Here is a 15,756-nt window from a genome sequence, read left to right on the forward strand (position 1 = left end):
AAGTTCTCTGCATTTTACAGCAAACTTGTTAACAATGCGAATATTTAATATATATAACATTACAAAAATCTGTATTTTAGTTGAATAAAACACATTTTATAAAAATATAAGTTTGATAAATTTCAAATTAATTTTGTTTTTAATAAAAACTAACGTTAAAAATCGTAAATTTTAACGAAAAAAAAAAAAAAAAAAAATTTTTTTTTAAGACGTGTGTGTAATTATTATATTACTTAGTTAGATGTGTTGTGATTAAAATAGCTTGTGATTATTAAGAATCACTTTACAAGTTCTGAGGTGCACAAAATTTACCTAAAAAAAAAAAATAAATAAAAAAATTATATATTAAAAGAATTTAAAATATTATATATTTAATAGTAATAATCAAACAAAAAAAATGATAAAAAAGTCGCGAAAAATAGGGCAACGCGATTCTGAGGACACGGTAATCGATCGTTAACGATCCGTGAAGGTAATTAGGAAGTGTAATACATTAGAAATTGCGCGACTGTTGTAGAGATATGACCGTGTACAATGATTATTTATTATAAAATAAAATAAAAGATTAAATATATTTTTTGCGCGTTACAATTTTTATTCGGCGTAGATTCTCTTGTAGAAAATCACGAACTATATAATTTTCTTTCTGTATAATCTAATTCAGTTATCGCTAAAAATTTATAGGCGCCAATGTATTATCGTCGCCACATTGTATATGAAGAAACTTATTTGCATTATATAGACGCAGTTATGCAATATGGAACTAACCACCAATTTTTCGATTTCGAGATTTTTATGTAATGTATCTGAAAAAATGTATCAGGCACAATTTGCAATGAAAATCTCGAAATTGAAAAATTTGGTATGGTTGATTGCATATTGCATAACTGCATCCATATATGATATTGGAAATTCATTGAATTACAAACTATTCATCAACTTTGTTGGGTCGATTCTTATTTAATGAAAATTTGATATCATAGTTTAATAATTATCAATCGTAGTAATTTTTTAAAATATTGAACAAAGAATTCAGTAATTTAATTAGATTTAACATATTTTCTCTATCTTTGTACCACAATAAATTTTGCGAACAAACTGCCATGTATTTTTCTCATTCCCAGGCTACAAACAGTTAAAATTCGACAATATACGGTAACTTGAATTTGCGTTCAGTTTATTCGACGTGCGCCCTAAACCTAATCTTCTTTGGCTCCATTACTATTTTTGGACATATTCTAATTTTGCATTAGAAAACCTAATACTTAAAATTAGTCAACTTACTTAGCCAACTCTATCTAGCCAGATGTCTCATGAATCGCAAAATTCGGCACATCGCTATCAGAATAAACGTATCGCCGAAAAATATATAGGCATCTATAAATTCTCAGGAACTTTCAATTAATTAGACCGAATTGAATCTAGCTCTTTGTCTACGTTTATTTCGATTATATCGTAATTCCTGAATAAAGAATTATAGAATACCTGCGTACGCATAATCGCGTTTCCATATACTTTCGCTATTTTAAATACACGTAAAATATTTCATAAATGTAAAAAAGCGTATTTATATTCCACGATGAGGACAAATATACGATTCTTGAAGACCATACTTTACTATCCAGTAAAACTCAAATGATATTCGCAAAAATATCGAAACTGCGATCAACAAAAATAACAAACTTTGTTAGGTGTTTACGAGACTTAAGAAAAGCGATATAGAATATGGTATGATGATAACAAGTTTATCGTACGATGAAAACGAACCTGTGAAACTAATCGAAATTCAACAACTCGACTTGAAACTATCTGATTTTGGTTTTTAAAATGATTACTCTCTTTACATGATAATTACGATTATTTTCAATGTTTGAATCAAGCAACGAATATCACGATTCACATCGTGTGACGATAATTACTAAGCATATCTATATTCAAAGGCGATTATAACGTGCGATATACCTTTAAGACGACTTCGTCTTTAGAGATATGTCGAGATATATGTATGGTGTTCCAGGACTATATTCCAAATCTGCGACTAGAAAAAAATCTGAAGAAATTATTTAACTTTATATACTAAAAAAATCTGTTGATAAACTATTCTTAAGATATGATACAATTCGATAAATGGATCTCTAAAATTAATTTTATATTTATGTTATATTAGTAATTGAGATAAAGCAGAATTGCTCAGCGAATTAAAGCACTCAGTTAAAGCTTGTAAAGCTCTAAAGCTAAATATATAGTCTTGAATTCTGTTTCTCATAGTTTAGTAACCGATTCATGAGAAAAGATCTTGTATCACATCATGTTTGATTGACAAAATCTCAAATTGAAATTTTAATCAAAATTTATTGCATAAAGAGGAAAATAAAATATGATTCTCTTCATTCGCAATTTTAAATAGACATTGACATATGTTTAAAGAATAATAATATGACTCAAAAATTGATTAAAAAATCCATAAAAAAGAAAGAAATGGTGATAGCTCTGGCCACACCTTGCATATAAAATATTCGTTCAATTTCACAATTTCGTCGTTGTGTACCATTTTTTCATTGCATATTACAACAAATGAAAATCAACACTCAACACTGATCTCTCCACTTCGCTAATCGACTTTTCTAGCGTGTCGAACTGTAAATATCTACTTCAACTCCATGTAAGGCATTTCGAAACGACAAATTAAGTGTCAGTGTGACATCATATTTACATATCGACTTTATAAAATCTGATTATCACACATATACACTTCGCGAACGTTCGTGAAAAGCAACAAAACAAATAATAATTATTCAATCCTGTCATTTTTCTCAGACTTCATGAGGGCTTCGTAAGCAGCAAGCTCTTTTTTCTCCTTCCTTAAATTCCTATCCTCGTATTCCAACCTGTAATTAGATGCTAGATCAACACGTGCTAGGAATACTCGCTAGGAATAGTCGTTGGGATATATGGATGTTGTATCATCAGAAAAGGCTGCTATAGTGGATTACGACGGATTACGATAGGAGTGGAGTAAAATGGAAGAAAATATTTCGCAAAACGAACGAATTTGCATATTCCATCAGAAGCAAAAATGAATGAACGACAAGAAATTATAACGGAAAGTAAATAAACATGCGTTTATTGCAAATTGAGTACAAAACAACCAGATTTGTCCCATCAACGATTGTTGAAATTCTTAATAACTGTATAAAGCTCGTTCGGCCTAAGGGGATATAAAAAGCAAAATAAAAAATTAATACATAAAGCTTTTCCGTCTAATTAAAAACATTTTAGTTTTGCAATGTAAAATAAATCTTATTTTGTGGATACAGATAAGAACGGAGTCTTCACAGGAATATATCCTAAAAATGTGTTCAACTTCATAAATAGGAACGATATATAATAACCCGATGACGAAAGACAATATTTAATCAAATTGCGATAACGTATCATCGCTCGAGTAACGTGATATTATTCTGCAGCACTCTTTTAAATAATCATAATATATATATAATTGTATGAGCAATTTAAACTTTAAATGTGGAAAGTTCGAATTGCTAGCGGGCAAGAGCTTTTCGTGCAATTTTGCACATTATCCTCCGTCAAATTATCTTTATTAAACGCGGTCAGATAATACTCTGTCTCTCCGCGAACGTAAATGCATGGCAGTGGATGTTGGCGGGTATAGTGATATAGTGGTGGATTTATAATAAAGATATTAAATAGATAATTTTTACAAACACATATATGTTTGTAAAAAACTCAATTTTTCTGTTTAACCAAATCGAAAATATCGTTAAATGAAACGATGCGTAAATAATTCATATAGAATTTTATAATTAGTTAAAACATCTATGATGTATAAATTATTATGAGAGTAATTATACTCTATAAATTATAATTAGAGAATTCACACAGAATATATATGGCACAAAGAAATTACTCTTAAAAAGTTTCTGATAAAAAATGTGCCAATATATACATAACATAAAGAAACATACCTGTGAAGAATGATCCTTTCGACTATTTTCTCCGTCGTCATATCGTTACCGCTATCCAACAATTTAAATTTATTTTGCTTCTTGGGCTCCGCATATGGATCTGAACCATCCTCGCAAGGCATTATAGGCGTTTGTCCATGACACACGACAGAGACATTGAAATGTTCCATTAGATCTCTCGTGACTGCGTACGGTGCACCGATTACAACTTCATTGACGTACTGTAAATGCAAACAAAAGAGACTATGATGTAAAGAGCTCTTACAGATATAATATAACTTGCTTCTATTATCTCAAAAACAATAGCGCGATTTATTAATTCCTATTGGAGAAAATGCGTTATAGAAACTGCGGAAATCATGTCTTATATTTATATTTATATATTGAAAAAATCCATATATTATACTAGTTTATTTTTCCACGCTATGACTTATATGTCATGAAAACGTGGCGCTTGGTTGCTCGCATTGAGCGCCACTGGACATTAAATAAAAGACAGATAGGCTCTGCACTATAGTTGCCTTTCTCTTTCTCTCTCTCTGTCTATCATTGTTCAATATTTATCGTTGTTGCGCTCAATGCAAACAACTGTGCACTGCAAGTTAGTGCCTTCACCCGGATTCTAGTTAAAAAAATTATCTCGAATGATTAGAGTAAACTATAGGCTCACCTTGCACGCCAACACACTGAGGACTCGTTCGTGAAGGTTCATAATGGGATGATTGCCGCACTTGTATCGGTTAACGGCTGGATCCGTGTGCAGTCCGACTATGAGATAGTCGCCCTCTTTTTTAGCGACTTCCAGGAAGTCCAAGTGCCCTACATGGAAGAGATCGAACGCGCCTGCCACGTACACGATCTTGTCGTCCGGCTGTGGACTCTTGCCGTCACTGAATTGTATTATTTTCTGCGTGGTCGGCAAAAATTGCGAACAGCCGGTCCATGGACTACGAGCAGTTCTATCCTGACCCATGCGCTTGCTCGGTTCTCGGTCAACACTGTACTCGTTGTCACCTTGTCGAAAATGCTGTCGCGTCATTAGTAGCATGCGACCTACAAGATCGGTCGTTGAAACGCCAGCTGTTCGTTGAACTTCTCTGAAATAATTATATATCTTATTAGTAAAAAATAGTATTATCTTTTAATTGTATCATCTTTATCAATGAAAATTTAATTGAATAGTAAATTGATATATTCTTGTTAAAATTTATAAAAGTGTACCTGTAACGACCGGCTGCCTTGACTAAATGATAAGTATCTACACCATCAGCCGTCATTGTGATATCATCGCCATGAACACAGAAATCACAGTTATATTTGTCTAATGTTTCTAATATAGTGACATAAGGCGCAGCTTCGACTACTTCGTCCACCCATTTTATACCACGCACCATTTTGTACCTAAATAAAAAAGAATTTAACATTTATTAACAGTCGTAATTATAAAATTGTTGTTTAATATCGTTGTCTTAATTATACAATTATCATCATTATCTATTTTGTTGCATATATGTAAAAGTGATTATTCACAGAATTGTGATAAATTACATAATTTTAGTTTTTATTTTAAGAATTGCATGCGCAACATTATATCCGTATTTGTATGATATGATTGTATGCTATCTAATCCTTATTATAATTAACATCGGAGAAAGTAACTTATATAAACGGCTGACAAGACAAGGTTCTTTCTTTCTTTCTTTACAGTAACTTTACGTTACATTGTGTTTCTGAGCTACATAAATAGTTTTTTCTATGCAATACTGATTTAAAAAAAAGTCAAGGTTCTAGCAAAACTTTTCTTGTCAGTTCTGACAATGAGATTATAGCTTTGGAATACATTAATTTTTTATTCTCATACGATGATTATGAAACTTACATAAACATTTTTCACAATAATCTATTTTTCAATCGAACATAAATTATGATCACAATACACAAAAAGATGTACATTGTTTTCTAATAAAATGTTACACGCCCCCCCCCCCTCCCATAAAAATACATAATATAAAAATAATCTAAAAAATGAGTAAAATAAAATATTTATAAATAAAATTAAATGAAGACGTTACACTAATATAGTTAATAATTACAATGGCATGTTAAAATGTTTATATTATTATCAATTTCCTTTGTTCATATTCATTTAAATGAAAAATAGTATAAAATATTACATTTAAAAAAAATTATATTTTTATATTTTTACGTTGAATAATTAATACAACATAAATAATTATAATACATATAGGAATAATGATGATCAAAAACTGACATATAGAATTATAAATATTACTGCGTAGAATTTATAAAAATAACCCAAAATTATTAAGTTATTATGTAGAAGACGCTCTAAATTACTATACTAGTAGTATGTATTTCAGGAAAATAATTGCAGAATTTGAAAGACTGGTTAACACATAATCACTAACTGCAGAATGATAATCAAAATTGTGACTAGTCATTACGCCTTATGTAATTTCCTTCAAGAAAGCAATGGAACGAGATATACCTTTCCTGTTCGGTAAAGACGGGGGGGCCCTTGTGTCTCGTGATCTCTTCATCATTGTGTACACCAACCACCAAATAATCTCCTAAGGCTTTGGCCTGCCTCAAGGAATTTGCATGTCCAAAATGCACCATGTCGTAACTGCAATCAATGACATTTCATTCATGATGACATATATGATTTATATAGTTAATAAAATATTATTTCGCGATTTATCAAAAAGTTATATTAACGAAAAAGTATCATTAAACATATAATATAAAAACAAAAATATTCAAAAGAGATGCAAAACCGATCGAGACAAAATTAAAGAAAAGTTGAATCTTATATCGTCGCAAAACTATTAATCTAGGACAAATAAAGTTCAATTTAATAAAATTCGAAAAGAGAGTATATTCTATCAATGGACCTTGAACGTAAAACTGCTTCGATAAATATTGCACTAGTCACGTGATTTGTGATAACGCAAAATATGAATTATGACAGCGATGCGATAAAATATGATTACAGATAATGTGCCGCTTTATGTACTGCATGTGCTTTTTCTATCGCTTTTATGAAATTATATATATATAATTAAACGTTGTCATTTAATGAATAAACCGAAATTTTGAATTTTAATTAAATATGCGTGTATTTACAAGTTAATACTTAACCTTATTCGAAACTATGATAAATCTAACTTACTTCATAAATCAAATAATTTTCGCTGTCCAATCATTCGTATATAAATTATGTAAATACGATGAATTTAAATATAAACAGAACGAGTTTTATAGCCTTGCATTCCGAGAATCTTGCGCCATCGTAAATGAATTAAAGAATAACAGTGTGAAGTGTGACAAATAACCGTGACGAAAATTGTGGTTACGTTTTAAGTATGGTTCTTAATAATCGATAATCGATTGCTGACGTCATTGGAATCGATATAGAAATATGAGATTTCTTTATATACATTCGAAAATATTTTAAATATATTAAAGTTTCGTTCATATATATTTATGGTATTAAGATTAAATTCGACGCTACAAATAAACATCGTCCGTCATTCATTCGTGGTCATCCCCTACTATACGTGTCATTATTTCATCGAAACCCGGAACAAGGACACGTATATACGTTAAATTGTGTCACGGTCGATATAAATGCAACTGGCTCCGATCAGATGTGTGAAATGTTATTGATGATTCCTCGTACAAAAAAGCCTGATTTTAAAGTATAATAAACTACCGCGTCTTTTTTTCTCTTTTTTTATCAAGATTCGCTCACTCTGTAATTTTTTTTCTACAACTATATAACCAAATCGAGATATGACGAAGTTTAAAGAGATTCGTAGAACGCGCACGTTAACTCGGAAATTAATTTTACTCGCAATGTCGCACCGGAAGCAGGGGACGACGTACCTCGAACGCGACAAAGTAATATCGATTGTTCACGCTCTTATATATACGGGCGAAGCTATATATAATAACGGCGATACGAAATAATCTACGCGCGTCATCGCCGAGAACCGAGAGAATCGACACGTGTCCAACGACTTTTGTCAGCCGGCCGGGAGACGAAGCGGCGCGTTTATCGAGCGATATCTCTGCTTCTCGCATCTTCCCCGTAAATATTCTCGCGATGCCCGAATAAAAAAAATAACCCACATCGATACTCACCACCCATCGCACCAAACGCGAACCTCTTTACGAGTCTCCTCTGTCATGACGAACGTGAACACCCAGCGTCGCGCCTCTCGATACACAAACTACTGTTTCTCTTCGTCGCGTCGTAACGAATGACGTCCGAGCTGCGGGTTAACCTCGAAGAGAGGGAAAGAGAGAGACAGAGAGAGAGAGAAAGAAAGAAAGAGAGAGAGCGCGACTGCCGCAAACGCCCTCGAAAAACCGACTGCGCGCGTCACCTTTTAAAGTCTGTCGTATATACAGCCCCCGCGAGTCGAGATTACTAACAATAAGTAGGGATTTGTGTCGAGATTTCTATGATACGAAAATAAAAAAAATTGAATATTCTTGCGCCTATAAAATAAATTAAAAATAAAATTCTTACCTATCCACTGTCGCGAGACACAGTGAAAGATAATTACTGTCAGACGCGCGTATATTTTCATATATTTTATTTAATATTGAGAGAAATTTCGTATTGAATGATGTTAATTCTCCTATTAATCATTTCTTTTCTTACTTGATAAAATTCGACAACACATCACATTCCTAAAACGAATTTTATCGCATTAGATGTGTAATTGAAATATATATATATATATACAATCGTGTTCATTGTAAATAAATTACTTCGTATGGCAGAGACGCTGGATCCTATTTGTTTCACATTATTTATTTTTAGCCTCGTGGTTTCTAATTTTAATTTCTAATGTATACGAGTTTTATTTTTTTATGTAGATATACATTTATGCGTAGAACAAGCTACGCATATATACATTAGCATACTAGACATTGTCATTACCATAAGAATGAATAGTAGTAGAATAAAACCATAGAATTCGATAATATTTTGTTGATAATTTTAGATTTCTTCTAAAAAAATGAATGAAAAGAATCAAAAGAACTCTAATAAATTGACTAATAATTCTAATCTATTAGATTAAATATTTTAATCACATTCCAAAAATATTGATAAATGAAAAGATGTACTGACACATCTCTGGAATGTAGATAGAATTAAATTACAAACAGAATAGCCGACGGATCCAACGTCGTTTGAATTTAAATTAAAAATATGTTTATTAAAAATTGCATTTGCATTGTTTGTTTCTGTCACTGTTATGAAGAATTTTAAATTTAAATTTACGTATAGTCTAAAATCTCGTAAAAGTGAGAACACGACATTTTTTTTATATATGGTACAAACATGTAATATGTAATTGCGGCAAATAACTGAAAAGTGAAAAGACTTGATTATCGTGGAAAAGTAGACAACATAATTAGTAGTAGACATAACAAATGTCTTATTCATAAGTGATAAGACACACACGCACGCGACCAAATGTGTGGGAAATCGTAAAGCAAACTCTGACCGGATCGTATGATTCTTGATAAATCGGATTAACCAATGAATGAAGACTGTCTTTCTTGGTACTCGATAACGATTAATGGTACTCGATAACGATTAATGATTCTTGATAATGACATAATAGAATTATTAGCAATATATCTCAAGTGGCGTTTTAGATAAGACGATACTTCATCGTAGGTCTACTATTACAATATGTTATCTGCATTCATGTGACTCATCCATCTTATATGTAAAATAACTTGTCAAAATATGTCATTATATATACTTAATGTATCGAGTGAATATCGTCCTTATAAAGACGATTTACGATTCACGACGCATTTTTATGTGACCATCTTTAAAAAATATGAATGTAAATATAAATTTTGTCCAACAATAAGAGACAAGTTGATGCAATTTTAGTGCTCCGTGTAAACAGATTATAAAAAAACTCTACTCAAAATATTATCGTATTGTTTTTACGGCTTATATAATTTTCATATTTTCCTTAAAAAATACAAAATTTTGGATCTCTTTTTAGCCTTTTACTTCAAAATTAAAAGAAATATTATATATGTTATGATTTGAAATGTAAAAATAGGAAAGTGTCCAAAAGACATGTCGAGGTAAGAGAAAAATTATTTATATAAAGAATTTCAATAACGCGTTTCAATACTTTTTTTTCAGTATCATTTTTATACTATTTTATTGAATGTACAGCAACAAGCCGATTTAATTGTTTTAATACTACATCATCTGGTGACAATTACAAGATGTAATTGACCGCCTATATATTATTAAAGAGCTATCCTAAACGTGACTTGTATAACTAATTGCAATGTTAATTAAATAAGCTAATGAAGATCTTACGTGTATTAGGAAAGGAAAAAGAAGGTGAATGCTCATGAGAATGTATATGTAAATCTTTCGGAACGATTCTGGGCGACTCTGGGCATGTCGGCTTGCATCAGACTTGCGTCGCCGATTGCTATTATTCCCTGGAGCCTCTGGAACATTCTGTTACAAACGAAAAAGCTGTATAGAGATAAGCTAACAGGAAATCTATTGTCCTCAGGACAATTTATTCTTTTCTAGATAACTCTTATATAATGTTTCTTTATGTTCTCTTTTTTTCGCTACGTTATAAATACTTACTTATTATCATTAAAATCAATAGCCATTTTGTTGCCTATAACTTCCTCCACCATATCCGCTATTATTCTGGCTGTAGCTGCTGGAGCCACCGCCCGAAGTGCTATTCCCGAAATTATTTTGGGGAAACGATTTACTGCTTCCATAGCTAGCTCCGCTCATGCCACCTACATGAAACAAAGACCAGACATTTATAAGTTACAGTATTTTATCAATCTATATTATGTCATACATAATTTAATATGCATTTAATGGATGTGATAAGCAACATAATGGTCACGGATTTTCTTTAAACTTACCACTGCTGCTTCCGGTCCATTTATTGGCACGATCATTCGCGCCGCCGCCGGAAGAACGATCGAATCTTCCTCTATCTCCCGCATCGCGGCCCCCGCGAGAACCTCGCGAACCCCCACGGCCCCCGGATCCTCGTCCGCCACCACCTCCGCTGCGTCCACCATATCGTCCTCCTAGTCCATCAATTAATACAATATTAGAAATGATAGAAAGAGAATTTATATATTTTTTAAATTATATAATAATTTATATTTTAATTAATAATTTATACATATTAATTTGATAAATTATTTATATTATTAATGAATTTATGAATTAATGAATATATTAATTTATTTTGATAATTTATATATATTATTTTTAATATAATTTTTTAATATTTCCAATATTAATTATATATTTCAAATATAAATAAAGTAAAAAAAGAATTGTCTCTTTAAGCATCTTAAATCTTAACGAAAAGAATGAATAACACTTACTTTTATAAACAGAAGGATTTCTGGATAATTCATATAATTTCGGATTGACTACTTGCTTAGCCTCTTCTAGAACTTGTATCAAGTCACTAGCCTTGTGCGCATTTGCGGGCGTGAAAAAGGCGTATGCGGTTCCTGTACGCTGCGAGCGACCCGTACGTCCGATACGGTGCACATAGTCCTCAGAGTTGGACGGATAGTCCAAGTTTATCACAAATTTGACATCCTCGACATCTGCGAGATGTGGTGAATTAAAATCGCGGCACGCAGAAGACACTTGTTCCTTTGTGGTTCAATTAACTTATAAAGCGAATTGATTCAAGCATTTTACCAGAACGTTGCCTTTTGCTAATGGAATTAAAGAATCTTGGATCTGTGATCTTAAATTATCGATTTTTTTTGCATCAAATCTTGAAACAATTGCTATTATAAAATACAATATACAAGGTGATGAAATAAATAAATATTTGTCAGCTGCTTATTCTTGCCTTCTTCAGCAATGCTTCTGAATAAACGTTCGACGTTTTGAAATGATATTCAAACAAGAAAATGTATATAAAGATTACCTTAAATAGATGATACTGTTTCGCAAAGATGCAATAAAATAACTTTAGTTCCATTTGCAATTTGCATACAACACTCAAGTTGACCACAAAGAGCAAGTCTGCATGTTAATTACCTGTTTGCGACTAAAGCTGGAAATGTAAATACATTTTTTGGAAATGTAGAGGAATCAGAGCTCAGATGGTTCTCATGGAATTCTCGCTTCACGTATTAGCGAGCTCTAGATTTTTATTCTTAGAGGCAACATTACACCCTTCTCTCCTGCACCAAAGTATGGATCTGTGCTGGCTATTTCGAAATTTGGTCCTTGTACATTGCTTCGGTGAAGAGGTTGGAACACCAAGTGAGCATCTTGCGTCCTCCACTCAACCCCCACATGTACTCCCATCGAATAATTAAGCATCAAGAATAACGCACCACAATATTGTGAAGACTCCCACTTCAATGCCATAATTATTATCAGTGATCATTAAGTTCCGTCTTAATTTTATTGTCCTAAGTTATAGAATTTTCGCGCGCGACACGATCCAAATTAATAAATAATGGAAACATAGAAAAACTTGGCAAAGTGAACGTACGCTAATAAGAGTTGTCCACGCTTTGTGATATATACTTGCGAGATAAGACGCAGCTATATATTGATAACTGTTTAGAATAATTATCACAATTAATGCAGAGCGCGACTTGATGCAATCTAACGAATGTAAAACTGATATTTTTTTCTTTTTCTTCCCCGTATTTTCACATGCGCGCGCTAAACGTCCTAACATCACGACATTACTTTCCATACTTTGGACCGTAGCAGGTACAGAGTGAGAGTGTTTTTTCGAGTGGCAAGGTGGCCGAGGCACAGCGTTAGCTTGTTGCGAGGGGGCGGCGACCAGCAGTCACGCCCCGTTCAATTACATTTTCCAAAGCTAGCTGCAGAGTTCTAAGACTCCAGACTCGCATGTGCCTCTGAAAACACATAGAACAGCACGTTAATACCAGACTGACAAGACTTGTTTCGATCTGAGAGTAGAAAATCAGAAGAGATAAACCTGGCTACACACAAACCGCTTACCTGGCCCTCTTACTCTTAAAGCTGAAATATTTTGACGTTCTTTTTTATTTTTATTTTTTTATATTTTATTTAATGCACACGCACGTGCATCGTTTAAGATGTATCATGTGCCAAGTATTTGAATTCGTACATATGCGAGAATATTAAAAAAAACGTCAAAATCCGCTTATAATAATTAACCTAATTAATAGAAGACTTAGAAGAAGTTAACAGAATAATTAAAACTTATTCCTTCATTATTCTGTATTGCTGAAAAGACAATGTTAATTACTTTGGTGCGCTCGAATACGCACTCTATTAATTCGACGGAAAGAAATAATTAGCTAATAAAATCAACGTAACAAAAGAATATCAATGATGAAATCAAAATGGGGCATTCGACTCATTCCTGAAATTCCTTAAGAGTAATTGAATTATCCCCAACCACACTTATGTATAAAAAAAAAAGTAACGTCAATCAGTCTGGCACATGCCGTTATCCGTTGCCACATTACAATATCAATATCATGATTTTCACAATCGTGAAATAACCATCGCAGCCTGACCCTTACATCCTATCTATTTATCTACAAATTCTTACCTAAACCTCTCGCTGCTACATCCGTAGCCACTAGGATGGCAGATCTGCTACTCCGGAACTCTAAAACAATACCATTCGCATTACAAATCATATTACAACTCTTAAAAGTAATAAAAGTAATTTAATATAAAAGCTAAATGTAAGATAAGTATTCTTTTTAAAAAAATATGAAATACATTGCACGATCTTAAAAGATTTCAAATATATTGTAGACAATGTTTCTTGTTACAATTCTAGGTTAATTTATAAGAAATAAATTTAAGATAAAATTTCAAATAATATTTACAAGTAAAAAAATTATTTGCTTTTTATATATTAAATAATTATAACGATAACACTCACGATTTAATACATAATCTCTTTCTTGTTGGCTTTTATCTCCGTGAATGCCAATCGCTTGCCATCCGTATCTATTAATAGCTCTTGTTATATCATCCACCTTCCTTTTAGTTTCCACGAATATTATAGTCTTATTTTCCGGTTCGTTCGAAATTTCTTCCAAAAGTTTCATTAATTTACTCTCCTTCTCATACTCTTCGCACACATCCACAATTTGCAAAATATTATGATTGGCGGCCAATTGTAGAGAGCCAATATTGATTTGTATGTAGTCTGTTAAGAACTCCTCCGCGAGATTACGCACTTCTTTGGGCCACGTCGCAGACCACATGAGAGTCTGACGGTCGGGGCGTATTTGTTCTACAATTTTTCTAATTTGTGGCTCAAAGCCCATATCTAGCATCCTATCTGCTTCATCCAGAACTAAATACGTACATCTACGTAGATTCGTAGTACCGCGTTCCAAAAAATCTATGAGACGCCCAGGTGTGGCGATGCAAATTTCTATGCCACGTTCTAAATCACGTGCCTGTGGACCTTTCGGGGCGCCACCAAAGATACACGTGTTTCGCACCTGCGAGGACATGCCAAAGTCTGCAGCTACTTGCTGAATCTGCTGCGCCAGCTCTCTGGTCGGTGCTAAGATCAGGGCGATCGGTCCGTCGTTTCTGCTGAGTCTCTGCTGATGATTTATATGCACGATCGCCGGCAGGATGTACGCCAGAGTCTTTCCCGAACCCGTCTGCGCTATACCGACCATATCGCGACCCGAGAGAGCGATGGGCCAGCCTTGCGCCTGAATAGCGGTCGGTTCGCCGAATCCCTGTCTACGGATCTCGTTCAGAACGTAATCCGGGAAGCCGCCTTCCTCGAAATACATGTTAGGACCCGGTACGTTGGTCCCCTTCACGGTGATCTCTTTACCGGAACGATAAGACTCGACCGCGTGGACGTTCCGTCCCATGACGTTGGGATGCGGCTGATAGAAGTCCTTCCTGAACTGCGGCAGGGTGCTCATGTCCCATCGCGGTTTACGTAGACGTTCTCCGGGCTGTCGATTCTTAAAGTTGTTGTTTCCGAAATTGTTGTCGCGATTTCCGCTGCTGAATCTGCTGCCCCCTCCTCCTCCGCCACCATCGCGTCCACCGAATCGATTTCCACCGCCTCGTGCACCGCCTCTCCTGTCAGAACGTTCGCGCTCACCGTATGCCCTTTTTTTCCAAACAAATTAAAACAATCTTTAATTAAATCCTTCGTTAATTAAACTAATTTCCTCGATCGTTCGCGAACCGCAAAAAGGCAACGAGATTTCACAAAATGGCGCACCGAGTTAACCGAGCAGAGATCGCGAAAAGTTGAATGACAATTGAAGAAAAACGAATGAGAAGATCTCGTTTAATCGATTTCGCTTAGCTACTTACATTGTAGCGGGAAAATGTGTTGCTATCTTCCGTGCAGATTTCTCGATGTTTCCTTAGAACAGCCTGAAATGTGGTCCGAGTGAATGATGATTGATTCGCTTCGTACAGAGGCCCTTGGCTGAAGAGAGTGAGAACGGCGAGAACAGGATGTTTGACGTCACTGCAGCGTCATGGCGGCCTACTAAGAAATAGTCCCTCCGCGCATTCAATTACAGATTAAATATGAAGAAAAATAATATTTTGCGCGATAACCGCTAATTTTTTTTTACAGTACTTGATTGGAAAGTCAATTATCGTCTCAAACACACTGACGAATAATAAAAAATACAGGAAACTAGAAATGAGGTAGGTGCG

At 33.7% G+C, this 15,756-nt stretch overlaps 2 protein-coding genes across 5 annotated transcripts; both read right to left on the reverse strand.

The window, feature by feature from the left end:
- Window positions 1-511: 511 nt before the first annotated feature.
- Window positions 512-8,579, reverse strand: Pect (phosphoethanolamine cytidylyltransferase). The gene is made up of 6 exons (XM_083037339.1): window positions 8,154-8,579; window positions 6,496-6,633; window positions 5,208-5,387; window positions 4,657-5,083; window positions 3,987-4,207; window positions 512-2,888 (listed from the first exon to the last, which is right to left on the reverse strand). Exons 1-6 carry the CDS (start codon window positions 8,198-8,200, stop codon window positions 2,792-2,794), a joined length of 1,110 nt encoding a protein of 369 aa, XP_082893465.1. The 5' UTR covers window positions 8,201-8,579; the 3' UTR covers window positions 512-2,791.
- On the reverse strand, window positions 6,496-15,558 carry LOC145935745 (putative ATP-dependent RNA helicase DDX5). 4 transcript variants are annotated; one of them, XR_014425265.1, is made up of 7 exons: window positions 15,403-15,558; window positions 13,985-15,192; window positions 13,643-13,702; window positions 11,439-11,669; window positions 10,962-11,132; window positions 10,381-10,527; window positions 6,496-6,633 (listed from the first exon to the last, which is right to left on the reverse strand). XR_014425265.1 is itself a non-coding variant. In XM_083037334.1 (7 exons), coding segments are annotated over exons 1-6 (1,821 nt in total). In that variant the 5' UTR covers window positions 15,405-15,558; the 3' UTR covers window positions 10,184-10,527; window positions 10,666-10,680. The 4 variants fall into 4 exon arrangements, 3 of the variants coding, with proteins under 3 accessions (XP_082893460.1, XP_082893461.1, XP_082893463.1); XM_083037334.1 differs by lacking the exon at window positions 6,496-6,633 and adding an exon at window positions 10,666-10,829 and having other exon boundaries at window positions 10,184-10,527; XM_083037335.1 differs by lacking the exon at window positions 6,496-6,633 and having other exon boundaries at window positions 10,184-10,527.
- Window positions 15,559-15,756: the final 198 nt, after the last annotated feature.

The sequence above is a fragment of the Prenolepis imparis genome, unplaced genomic scaffold, assembly GCF_030444845.1.
Source record: "Prenolepis imparis isolate NDT839.2.m4 unplaced genomic scaffold, iyPreImpa1.0 SCAF_4, whole genome shotgun sequence".
NCBI classification, from domain to species: Eukaryota; Metazoa; Arthropoda; class Insecta; order Hymenoptera; family Formicidae; genus Prenolepis; species Prenolepis imparis.

What these genes read in the sequence shown, in the direction of transcription:
- Pect (XM_083037339.1), bottom strand. Translation starts at nt 8,200, where the DNA reads ATGACAGAGGAGACTCGTAAAGAGGTTCGCGTTTGGTGCGATGGGTG. An exon ending in CGCGTTTGGTGCGATGGGTG is followed by an intron (nt 6,634 to 8,153) that starts GTGAGTATCGAT and finishes CATTGATTGCAG; the next exon opens with TTACGACATGGTGCATTTTG. An exon ending in AAGGCAGCCGGTCGTTACAG is followed by an intron (nt 5,084 to 5,207) that starts GTACACTTTTAT and finishes TAATTATTTCAG; the next exon opens with AGAAGTTCAACGAACAGCTG.
- LOC145935745 (XM_083037334.1), bottom strand. An exon ending in AAGAGATTATGTATTAAATC is followed by an intron (nt 13,703 to 13,984) that starts GTGAGTGTTATC and finishes GTATTGTTTTAG; the next exon opens with AGTTCCGGAGTAGCAGATCT. An exon ending in AAATCCTTCTGTTTATAAAA is followed by an intron (nt 11,133 to 11,438) that starts GTAAGTGTTATT and finishes TTGATGGACTAG; the next exon opens with GAGGACGATATGGTGGACGC.